This window comes from Poecilia latipinna, unplaced genomic scaffold (genome assembly GCF_001443285.1).
Source record: "Poecilia latipinna isolate Pla-1442-1.1 unplaced genomic scaffold, P_latipinna-1.0 Scaffold2078, whole genome shotgun sequence".
In the NCBI taxonomy this organism is placed as follows: Eukaryota; Metazoa; Chordata; class Actinopteri; order Cyprinodontiformes; family Poeciliidae; genus Poecilia; species Poecilia latipinna.
In genome coordinates, this window is record NW_015114694.1 from 86611 (window position 1) to 99418 (window position 12808).

At 41.2% G+C, this 12808-nt stretch overlaps 1 protein-coding gene across 15 annotated transcripts in view; it reads left to right on the plus strand.

Annotated features, from left to right (window-relative positions):
- The window catches only part of LOC106936101 (protein 4.1-like), a 54584-nt gene that overhangs the window by 31307 nt on the left and 10469 nt on the right, over positions 1–12808 (plus strand). For 9 of the 15 annotated variants that reach the window (XM_015016905.1, XM_015016902.1, XM_015016910.1 and 6 more), the window contains exons 7-16: positions 327–402; positions 1815–1911; positions 2071–2195; positions 2328–2415; positions 4207–4359; positions 4945–5042; positions 5375–5547; positions 6186–6271; positions 10348–10398; positions 10509–10547. In XM_015016905.1, the coding sequence (XP_014872391.1) occupies positions 327–402; positions 1815–1911; positions 2071–2195; positions 2328–2415; positions 4207–4359; positions 4945–5042; positions 5375–5547; positions 6186–6271; positions 10348–10398; positions 10509–10547 (986 nt within the window). Of the gene's footprint in view, positions 1–326; positions 403–1814; positions 1912–2070; positions 2196–2327; positions 2416–4206; positions 4360–4944; positions 5043–5374; positions 5548–6185; positions 6272–8058; positions 10022–10347; positions 10399–10508; positions 10548–11111; positions 11172–12808 lie in introns of those variants that run through there. The other 6 variants (XM_015016909.1, XM_015016911.1, XM_015016913.1 and 3 more) reach the window with 4 other exon arrangements.

The window sequence follows — 12808 nt, forward strand, 5'->3', positions numbered from 1 at the left end:
CAGGGTTTTTAAGACATTTCCTGTTCTGTTTCTTGTGATGGCGGGCCCTTTTTTTTTTTTTTTTTTTGATCTCATTGAAGACTGAAATGAAGCATGGCATTTAGTAAAGCTGGAGAGGTGGGGGGATGTTATACAGCACCAGATCTGCTCATTTGTGTGTGGGAACACGATGCATAACAGCTGTCCTGCATTATCTTTTATGAATCTCATCTGCTTTTATTGTAATTTTCTCTCAGGAATTTATACATGTGTTCTGTTGTATTTTCCGCTCTGTTTTCTTGGTTTTCTGCGACGTAAATCACTTAATTGAATATTTCGTTCTCCAGGTAACAACTGGCAGTTTGCATTCGGTGTCAAGTTTTACCCTCCTGACCCATCGCAGCTCACCGAGGACATCACAAGGTACAGACACACACACACACACACACACACACTCACACTCAACTTCCACAATTACTAACACCGTTTGGTAAAAATGCAAACAAAAGCCTGAAAATAAACTGCTGTGAAGACTTGGTGATCACAACATGACGTTTTTTGTCAGTGTTGCTGAAAAATGAACACTTTGAACAAGACAAGCTAACAAAAACAAAAAGCTAGAAATGAGCTCAGTTGAAGAGAACAGCATGGCCTAGTCAAAACCTACTGAACCGGGTCAAAATATATTCTGAGCTGTCTTCTGGTTTCTCTCTCGCATGGTTACTGAGTTGTAACCATGCGAGAGAAATAATATCGCAGGTTAGCTGGCCATGTTTCCAAATAATCCCCTTCCAACTTAACGTCCAGCCATTATGCCGACTGATCCCACCTACTAGCAGACTCAGAGTTATACTTCCTGCATTCATTGAGTGACTTTCTTTTTGCCATCCAAAAAAAAAAAAATACCATCACAATATCTACTTGTGTTTCAGTGGTGTTTTTGTCCTACACCAGATGCCTTTTTTGTGATAAAGTATCCATTACGTTCTGCTGCTTTGGCCTGCTGTTTTATGTTAGGCTCTTTGTTGTTCAGATTTGCTGAAAACAACGACCCACTCTGGCTGAAAATGTGAGTCATAGAGTAAAGTCAGTGAAAGTGAAGCAGACCCATTGAAGACTGGGTCTGGCCCTAATGCCAAAACAATGTGCTCTGACGCCACACAACGCTTCAAAGAGGAGCAGGGAAGCGCTCAGCTAATTTGAAACTCGGTGCTGGACTTCTTCTCACGTGTAATAGTTTTTCCTTTTGATTAAACTTGGGTAAATAAACATAAACTCAGATTTTTATATGTATTCAGACGCATGTTCTCCTGAGTCAGTACTTTGTATTTTCATCGGGGTTCGTACCAGTGCTTGAAATCATTCAAAATGCTTGGATTTCAATTAGCTCTTTTCAAGGCTCAGAAACGGCTTGATTTCTGTATAAAGTACTTTAAAGTGCTTAATATTCAAACTGCATGGTTTTGTCATAAAGTGCACTCTGGAATTGAATCTGAAATTGAATCGAGACCATCTTTTTTTTAGTCAATCTGTTTTGTTTTCATCTCCAGTGTGGTAGTGGAAAAATTTGAAAACGTACCTTGATAATACTTGACAGGTTTTTGAATTTTACTGTAGGAAAAGTGTAGGAACCCTGAACCATCAACTAAACAGAGCAGAAGAAATCTTTATGATGCAGGGAGAAACCTCTTGAAGAATCAGTAAAAGATGTCCTGTTGTTCAGCTACAAGAATGGAAAGAAACCTGCCCTACTGAGACAACTATAACAAAGGCATTTAATCCATACCCGTTTCCTGTTTTGAGTCTATTTTTTTCCCTCACCTTATCGTTTTTAGGTACCTTTTGTGTCTGCAGCTGCGGGAGGATGTTGCTTCTGGACGGCTGCCTTGCTCATTCGTCACCCACGCTCTGCTGGGGTCATACACGTTGCAGGTAGAGCAAAAAACCAAAAACAAAACAAAAACAAATATTCTGTCTGTTCTCTTGTCTTGTGTTTCTGAGGTAACCTATGCGATAATCATGTTGACCAGTAAGTATATTTAGCCGTGGCAGCTTCCCAAAAATAGATTTCTGTTTTTGAATAATTTACAGGCCGAACTGGGCGACCATGAACCCGACCAACCTCGCCCTTTGGACTTCATCAGTCAGCTGACGTTTGCGCCCAATCAGAACAAAGAGATGGAGGAGAAGATTCTTGAACTCCACAAATCCCACAGGTCAGAGAGGAAAATGAGTTTGACTCGTAGTTTGATAGTTCAGTTGTTATCAAGGGAGTCTGACCGGATTATATTTATATGCACGACTTATTGTGATATGTTATTTAATTTTAGCCATTCTTTCGTTTTTAGGGGAATGACACCAGCACAGGCGGACCTCCAGTTTCTAGAAAATGCCAAGAAGCTGTCCATGTACGGAGTGGACCTGCACCACGCCAAGGTATAAATAAATGAAGGCCTCCCCTCTTCTCCTCTTCCTCTCCATTGTTGTTGACATCTGGGGATTAGCCCAGCTCCTTTGATGCGCATGCATGTTTGTATCTGTGCGTGTCAGCTGTGCAAACACTCGGGCAGACCATTTCCATGGGAACAGCCACTCTCCCTCGCTGGGATAGTGGCTCATCAGCCGACTGGATGTGTGTCGGAACATGTACTGGGGTCTTTGGGGCAAAACCAGCAAATACACATGAGAATAAGAGAGTCTGGAAATAGGAAGCTGGGAGGCATGTTAGAGAGCGAAGACAAAACAGGGTTTAACTGAGGATGAGGCCAGTCCAATTAGATTTAGAGAGAGGCAAGTTCCCTTTAAGGACCTGCTCCACTTCTGCCCAGCAGAGAGTGGAAAGAACGGTGCAGCGGAGCGCTTTAATTGCTGACAGTCTTTTTTCTTTTCATCGCACACAATTGTTAATTATCCTGGAAATTCAAAGGGATGATCTACTTGATCTTTTATGTAACATGTCTGCAGGTTTTATCATTCCAAAGCCTGCAAAAGAGGCGACCTAAACACCATGATTAACCTGTAGAAGGAGTCATACTAAGTTGTGTGCCTGATGATGCGGAGACTTCGGCGTTATGGAACGGGCGGGGTCGCAGCTTGATTTGTTTGATCATTACATGGCAGATCAAACTGTTGGGTTTGGGATGCAGTGCAGCTTTGAAATGCTTCTATGCTATTGGTGCAAATTCCTTTCAAAACGTTGCAGTATTTTCTGAAGCCACTTGTCTTTAAAACTCTTTAAAACTGAACTTGCATTTACTGTTGCAACACGCAGATTGCATTATGTGCTACATAGAGGGTCATCAGCAGCACAGTGCTGATATTCAGCTCAAAACTCGTGTGGTTTTACGTGATAAATGGGAAAATTTGCACGAATGAGTTGGAATAAAATTCGACATTATTGAATTCATGGTTCATCTGTTCAGTTTGTTTGCTCCTTTTATTCATCTTTCAGTTTGGACTAGGCATATGCTGGTGACCCACATCAAGGTTAAACAAGGCTATGGTTCAAAAACATTCCCCATTGTAGCAGCTCTGTGGGTTAAAGTCCTTTTAATGAGATGCCAGAGCAAGTGTTGGAGTGAGACTGTTTTGTTTTGGCTAGACTGAGTAGGATGGAGCAGCATTGTTACCGTTTGCTAGAATTTGATGATTCAAAATGACTTTATGACGACTCACATCGACCAAAACTTGACTAAATCGCCTCCCAGACATAGAAAACCAGGCGCCTTCATGACTTATTCTCATTGATCACTTGGACAATTGTCCATGTTGTTGAGGTCGGTAATAGTTCTTTGTAAGAAATTGACCAAACAACTAAAGCCTATTAGTCCTTACAGCACAAGAACAAAGATCGATGGCTGGCTTTTAACACAGCACGTCCATTTGATGTGTAAAATGTGGCTGAGCCCCAGTAAAACTGTCCATTATCAGCATATTGCACTCTCCATCTGTGCAACTGATTGTTCTCTGTTAATTCATTGCCGTAATCAATTCACCTTTACTCTGGCCAAACGGCCTTGAATTTAAAAGGTGGGTTAGTCTGGAGGCTAACGTGTGCGTGCGCGTGTACGTAATAATTTCTGCTGACCCTAAACAGACTACTTTAAAAATCAGTCGATGAACGTCATGATCTGGTTTGTTTGTACTGCAGGCATTTATATCAGACGAATACATAATCTCCTCATCGAGTCATTTTCTATTTTCTACTTTTCTGTCTGACTGGGACAGGATTCAGAAGGAGTGGACATCATGCTGGGTGTGTGCGCCAACGGACTCTTGGTGTACAAAGACAGGCTTCGGATAAATCGGTTCGCTTGGCCCAAAATACTCAAGATATCGTACAAGAGGAACAACTTCTACATCAAGATCAGACCAGGAGAGGTTTGTATTAAACACACTGATAGATGGATGAATGTTAAAGTACTTTAAAGTTGTTGGGATGAATTGTGTTTAACTTCTGACATATGGGAGCACGTATAGATCGGTATGTGGAGTAAATGTGACGTAAGGGAGGAGAGTTTGTTTAAAAAAATTACAGGACAAATGTTAAAAACAGTTCTTCAGTTAGACGGCTTTAGGTGTGGAATAATTCTTATGAGGAGTTAAAGTTGTGTTTTTCACTCTTTAGATAAAAACAAAGTATAGAAATAATTTGCTTAACAAATACAGTAAGGCTTGATTATCATTATTTTCTTTTATGAGTTTGTCTACAGACTCAACTGCAGTCCTTAGATGTTTTTGAAAAATATGCAGGAAAGATTTGTTTTGATTTTGATAAATAAAGGCATAATAAACTTTCACCTACACTTTTTTTTGATTTACACTTTCTTGAAATTGATTGTCAGGATTTTAGGGTTTTTTTTTTTTTCTACATTTTGTGTGCTTTATTTCTCTATATGGAAAGGTTAAAATGACTGAAAAAAATAAATTGCAAAACAAGAAAACGTGTTCCTGTTCCTTTGACAGACGGAGCAGTTTGAGAGCACCGTGGGATTCAAGCTCCAGAATCACCGATCTGCTAAAAGGCTGTGGAAGGTCTGCGTAGAAAACCACAGCTTCTTCAGGTAAAAAGACAAATATACGTTCACAGTGAGATGCAATGCAATTAACAACGTAGAGTTTTAAGAACTTTATTTGACTCGAGACGAACCTGTATGTTCGTTTGTCCTATGGGATGGCGCTTTATGTATAAAATACACTCATACATAACCACAACATAGACAGAAAATCCAAGTGCACACTTTTGAGTGTGTTCTCCATGAGCTTCAGTATCCAGTCTGACAACTAGGAGACATTTCCCTCAATCACACGCACCTGTAAAAGTAACTACAAAATGTTTTTTTCAAATTAGACCATTGAACACGCTTTTGTCGGTGCTCTTTTTCTCCGTCTCCAGGCTAAACGCGCCGGAGCCTCCTACCAAGGCCCGCTTTCTGACGCTGGGATCCAAGTTCCGCTACAGCGGGCGAACGCAGGCCCAGACCCGGCTGGCCAGTTCTCTCATAGACCGACCCGCACCCAGCTTCGAACGCACCTCCTCGAAACGCATCAGCCGCAGCCTGGACGGAGGTAACGCACGCGGAAACGAGCGCCTTTTTTCAAGAGCCTCTCAACTTAAGGAAATACGCATCAAAAGAGGAATGTCGAGCATGAAGCACAGTTAGAATTTCATAAGTTTGCATCTGAATATCTTTTTTTCAAAATGGATCTGAAACACTCTATGTCGGAGCAGATACAGGAAATAGCTGGAGCATCTGTTTCCTGTCACACAGGGAGAGACAGAGCGAGGGAAAGGGAAAGAAGAAAATAAAGAATGCTCTGTTTATCGAAAAGAACAAAATTCTCAGCATGTAAAGTAATGTGACGACACGACTCCAGCCTCTGGGCAGTCAGCAAGTGCGAAGTTACCTTGTCTTATCTTGGAGCTGTTTTCATTTTCGTAGGATCACAATCATTTTATTGTCTTTAAAAACAGAACGCACCGTTTGTCCTGCGGTTTCCCCACATTTGGTTTACAGATTCCACTTTTTGCAGCTGCTTGCCTCCGTTTCCTGTCGGTTGCATTGTTCACCTACCTTACAGCGACCCCTGCTGGACAGATTGTTTTACTACAGTTCAGTGTTCTTGCTCCTTTGGAACCGCAAATTAAACCGTCAGATAACCAACAGATTTTCGTTGTGTTTTTTTTTTATTTTTTTCCTCTTCAGCACCGGTGATCAGCATAACTGAGGCTGGAAGTGAGACGGCGGAGAACGGACGGGATCATCGTCTAGAGCTTCACTCTGACTCCAAGGTGTGTATTCATCAAAATCCCATCGAAATGGAAATATTAAAGCAGAAAAGATCTGCCAGTGTTTTCAGACAACTTTAATACTGACGTGTTTCTTATTTCCGGGGGCGCAACGGTAGCTGTGTTATTGCTCAAATAACAGAAATCAGTAACAAGGTGACACTTGCTTTGTTGAACACTGAAAAAAAACAAACAAACATTATTTTGCCGTTTTTGTCAACTTCTTTAAATTGACTTTCTGACCACTACCTCAAAAAGCATAAACTGCCACAGGGAGGACTTGAACAGAACCAAATCGAGGGCCAGGATATTGTCGTTTGGAACATTTTTCACTGCCTTCAGGGGTAAAAAAAAAAAAAAAGAAAAAGGGAAAATGTCTGACTTTCTTTGCTTGTTTCTGGTGTTTCCTGAAAATCCTTTAGACCTCTAACGAACAAGAGTTCATCACTAATATTATTTGTTTTCAGCATGTCAGTTTCAATGCAAGGCTTCACGTCATCTTGGGCCAAACAACTGTTGGACTCCATCAAGCTTTAAATATATCATGAGAAATCTACAGATGCACTTATCGACAACTATAGTGTTTCTTTTTTGTTTCACACAAGAAAACCATGAAGTGGTTGTTGTCAAAGGAACCTCAGAATCATCTGTCTAAAGCAAACTGTATCAGCTAAGGCCTCATCAGTTGTAATGAGCGGCATGTGTTAACATTTGTGATGGTAGGACAGAAAAGGCTCTATTTGACCATTGCTCTGATTGTAAATATGAGCAACTTCAGGTTTACAGCTATTTTCTTTTGGAAATGCCTGCCTTACTTGATCTACACATTTTCCTATTTTCCCCATTTTGAAGAGTGGCTAAGCGAGATGAGCTTAAGCAAGCTCTGGGAAAAAGGAGGCCATTCAAATCGAAATTACAGTAGAAAACAAATATAAATCTAAAATATATTTTTAAAAAAAATCAATATTGAATTTAAATTATTAAAGAAAATAAATGTTTTGGTTACATTTATTTTTTAGGAGATGTTATAGGGTGTGCCTTTATGAAACAAGAAAATCTTTTGACATGCTATTTATTTCCTCTTAATAAATTTACTCAGATTAAAGGCTTTATTTTTCTAAACTTGTTAGTGTGAGATAAGGCTACACATTTCCACTTACACATGGTGTCAATATGGCATCTGGAGGCAGATGCACATCTGTTAATTGACTGATAAAGTCACTAAATACTGTCACGTTTACCTGGACTGCCATGCACTCACATGTCCACAAGGGGGCACTGCGCCCTCTTAAAGCCACCTCACATGAGTGGATCCTGTTTGCAGTGCATGCCTCCTGTCCCACCACCTTTTCCCTCACTGCCACCTTTTCCCTCCTGATCCTCACTCGCCTCCCGTCTCTCGCTGGTGACGCCCCCTGTTGGCAGTTTCTGCGAACTCCTGCGCCCTCTACTTTCTGCACTTTGCTCTCCCCGCTATGTTCACTTTGAAGCTGTCGTGTCGTTCACTGACTAATGTTATGTTTCTTTCCCTTTCTCTTTTTTTTCCCTTCACAAACACTCCCTTTAATTTTGCTTTTCCAATATCCCACTGGCATGATTTTTATATTTTCTTGTCATGACATGCCTATCGCTTATTTTGGTTTGTCGTTTCAATTGTTTTGTTTTTTTCCATACCTCGCCTTTTTTTTTTTTTACTTTTTCGTCGTGTGTATGCATTTTTCTCCCTCCTTTATATTATTTGCTTTATTTCCCATGTACATTTTCCCTCACCTTCACTTCCCACCGATTAGTCAATCTTTATGTTCCCTCTTTCGTTTTCCTCATCATCCTCACTCTCCTCCATCCCCCCTTCGCTCGACTCCATCTCCGAGCTCGACCGCGCCCTTTCCGACATCTCCGAGGACGACGACCGAGCCGAGGACGCGGAAGCCGCACGCTCGTTGTGGAGCCTCCCCTCAAACACCCTTTCGCTTTTCACCGATCAGCAGCTGGCTGATCTTGGACACCTCATTCAGACCTCTCCATCCTCCCAGCCGGTCTCTGCCTCCCAGACATGCAGCTCGGAGCTTGTGAAATACGAGGAGGGCGTCACCAGAGCAACAGCTGGTTGGGCGAATTTGCGACAGTGGTTCTCTCTGAAGGGTGTGGTTAAATTAGCTTCTTTCATCTTGTGTTTCCTCTCGGTTTTAAGCAAGAATGAAAGCAGGTGTCTGCCCAGGAAGATATTTACAGGGCTAGGAGAGAAGCTGAACATTTATTTTAACATTTTTGGCACTAAATATTCACCTTTCAACCTACCTGCATTTAGATTACGTCAAATTGTGAGCTGTTTAGCATTTCTGTGGGCTCGTTTTCTGGCATTTTTGACACATCTCCCACTAAAACTCAAGAAGTTCGTCGGTACTCTGCCTTTATACGCAAAGCAGCGACAGTTTCCCAAAGTATCCTCCATCCCCAACCCTCAGATTGTCTCCTTCTCTTTGCTTTCCTCCTTTTCTTCCCGTTCCCCTCTTCCTCTTACCACCTTCCGCTCTTCTAGCTTCACTGCATCTGTCCATCGCTACCTCCTAAACCCCTCCCCTCTCTTCCTCCCATGCCTCTTAGCACTCTTCCTGCTCGTCGTGATGGTGACAGCGAGCCAGTCGGTCGTTTTAGCCCTGATTTTAGCCACACCCCTCGGCCTGACCCTGTCCTACTTGGAGACGGCCGTCTCCAGTCGAAGAAAGACTCTTTTGCCCGTGTTTGTCAGCCACGAGGCAAGCGAGCGTAATTCAAGCTCCGGTGCAGACCAGGACGCCTCCGCCCTCACACCGACACACACGCACCCTCACGCCAGGCACCACGGAGGCATAGGCTGGACCCAGGAGATGTGTGATCCTGCGGCGTAAATTCGCACATTCAGATTTCTCATCCTGCCCCACTTTCCATTTTAATTCTTTTTTTGTTTTCAGCCTTTATGAGAATGTAAACATCACATAAACCTAAATGTTTCCTCCTTTTGTTTTTCCCTGCTAACAGCACCTCCTGATAAATCATCCTCCTCTTAGCTTCCCTGCACCTCACTCTAATCTTTCCAAAGTAAAGAATGAAGTTTGTGACATTATTTAAGGAAGTAAAACTATTTTTAAAAAAAAGTATCTAAATGAAGAATAATTATATAGTAAGTAGATATATGTAAGGCTTTTAGATGCTGTTTTTGACTAAAGTAAACAGATACGTGTTGAACACACTGTACAGTAACTTAACAAAATAGATAAAGTGTAGTATTTAAAAATCTGCATTATTTTACAATGTTCTCACTGAGCATTTATTAGCTCTTGGATATTAAACAAATGGGCACCCATTTGTTTTCACATAGGCATGGGCCGGCGCGAGAATACCGCTGCATGAAAAAAGCAAAAACTATTATGTTACTTTATATCGTGCGCTCATATAAACCATTAAAATCTCCCAGATGTGCACAATCTGTGCACATCAAAGCGACACGTGTATCTCAAAGACACAACATTTCCTGATTTTTTTCCCCACAACAACTAACAGGCAGTGCAGACAAAGAAAACATCTGGCATCACGCTGAAAGGAGAAGAAATGATTTAGTGACAGATTTAGCTGTTCCGAAGCCGTGATTTACCCTGATTCCCGCTAACCGGACCATGCATATGTGTAACACATTTGGCGCCCCCCCCCCCTATAGAAACTTTAGAACTCAAAACGTATTAAGTTTTTTATGAAGGCCCTCTACTTCATCTGGAGCATCTGGAGAAAAAAAAAGACTTATTCCTGGCGAATAAAATAGTTTTTAATCGTTTTTGATGTTGTACATAAAAATCAATTAACACAGAATAAATAAGCTTAATCCACACTTGCAGAAAACTTTAAGTCTTTTTTTAAAAGCAAGTTATTGCCGCCTCTGCGTACTAATCATCCTAAACTTCTGACATATAGTTTCACGTGACCAGAAGTGTCTCCTAACACAATGGGAACAGGCGTTTCTCATCATCCATGTCACCATTTTTTTTTTTTTTTAACTCATTTCCCCTTCATTTTGACTTCCACCTCCCATGTCTGCCACACTGAAGGCTGAGGAGGTGGACTTGAGCCCCGCCGATGTGGAAGCCATCCCCTCCCAGGTCTGTAAGACCTGTTTATTAAACACGCTAATTCAAAACCTGGTGTTATGGTACAAGACCTACAGAGGCTGTAGTCCTAACCTGTCCTTTCTCCTTGACTTTTACCCCAGCAGCAGTCACCTGGACGTGCTGAGCCTGCCCTCTCTCAGGTTCATAACGCTGTTATTGGTGATTTGATCGTGCCAGTGGTTTTCTCCGCTCACGCGGGTTGGCTTGATGGTTGATGTTGCCCTAAAGAGATCAGATAAAATCTGATAATAAAAGTCCAGTCAGAGGTTGAGCTGTAAAAATCGATCGAGAATGGGCATTTTCAACCAGTATTTTTAATTTCTTGCTGTGGCTTTCAGTTTCGCAGGTTGTGTTTGGGTTTTGCTTCGTGTGTGTGTGGGTGGGTGGTTCATCACATCATTTTGGGTTTGCTGAAAACACGCTGGGGTTTGTTGGTTTCTGTGCATGTCCGTTGGTGTCGTGGTGTTTCGAAACGCTTCGGCGGCATGGGTACAGCACTCAGATCATCAGAAACACCAAAATGTCTTCTTGTTCCTGCACCCATGATCAACTTTTTTTCTTTTTCTTTTTATTTTTTTTCAGTTTGGGATATTTACAGTTATTATTTTTTTAATTTAAGTCAAATTAGTTTCTGTTATTTCCTCTACACATTTGAGTTTATTTAAAATTTTTCATTAATTTCCTGCTGTATGTCTGCCTTCCAGAGTCCATTGAGAGTGCATGGGGACAATATTTATGTGAGGCACAGTAATTTAATGTTGGAGGTTGGTACTGGCGTCGACTGATGGCTGAAAACCAGATCTCCGTATTCCTACTTTTTCTCTAACGCCACCAGAGCTACAGCCCGGTCTTTACCGGACTACCGTACAAGACTGCTGCCCTCTCGCACTCTCAGGCTCTGTGTGCATGCCGGCGTGTGGACGTTTTACTCTCTACTTCAGCTTTTGGCAGATTTTCAGCAAATCCCGTCTCATTGAAAAACTTTGTTTTGAAGATCTTTCATTGCTCAGTGTCCTAATTTGCGCAGCAGCTATTCTGATCACTACACCCTTATGTTGTCCATCGATTACCAGACCCTTAGTAAAGTGTACCAGCATTCTGGCCAGTAAAGGGGGAGTTGGATCTGAATGTGTGAAATGCAAACTATTTGTTTCGTGTGCTTTGACACAAAAGCACATAAGAGACTTGCTCATCTAGAAACAATTTCCCAGGCCGAGCGTTCACAATGGCTGCTTTGTGAATAGGATGTGTGGCGTATTGACGCCACTATAATGCATGCTCTGTGCATGTTCAGTGCTGTTTTGTGGCTGTGTTTTTACCTTGTTTTTGTTCTCAGTCCTTGATTGGTCAAAGAGTTTGATTATTGCCAGGCAGCTGCGTCTAACCTCACTAACCTCTGCCTCTGCACAAGGAGCTTCCTTCCTGATTTCTCGTGATTGGCCGCCACTGCAGAGACTTGTGTGGTTGGATAACAAACTAAAACGACAACGCCTGTTTGTACAAATTGGGGCTGATGGTGATCGACTGCCATTGCGCTGAGAAGTCCACAGAGTATTTTGATAGTTTTAGAATTAAATGGGTCAAATGGGGGAATCTCTTGTTTGGAGAAATAAGCCAAAATAATTTACTGACTGAAAACCCCCAGATAGCCTTTTTTTTTTTTTTTTTGCCTTTAAAAAACAAATTTTAAAGGCCAGGTTGGTTTAGTTCATTTTTATTTATTAACAAAACTAAATGTAAAAACTACTTTCCAGCTTTACTCATGAAACATTCGATCTGAAACATTTCAGATTGGCAAAAAGTAAAATGAGAAGAAATTTATAAATATTTATTTACATATTTATCCGTATATATATATATATATATATATATATATATATATATATATATATATATATATATATATATATATATATATATATATATAGACAAACTAAGTAAAGAGAATTACTACCAGCTCCATGTTGTACATTCAGCCATGCTGTTTATGACCTCATTAATGGAGAAAAAAAAGACAAGTTGGGAGGCCCCGTTTCACTGAAGTCTGGATTTCAATTTTTTTTTTTTTAACCACAGAAAAAGCTTCAGTGAAGCCTGCCCTCCATCCTGTTGCTCTTTGGATTGACAGATTATTTCTGTAAACAATGTTTTCCCGCCTTATTCCTTCTCCTTTTATCTTTCCCCTCCCTCCTCAACTACCTTCTCTCCTGCTCTTTCCTGTTACATTTCTGCCTCATTATCTCACTTTTCCACCATTGAAGTTCCATTTTCTTCTCTCTTTTTTTCTCCTAATCTTCTTTTGGAAACTCTCATCAAATCCCCACTTCTATCATTCTTTGATTTTTCCTCCCGTTCTCCTCACTCCTTCTACTCATCCTCCTTTTCCCACTTACTCACCCCC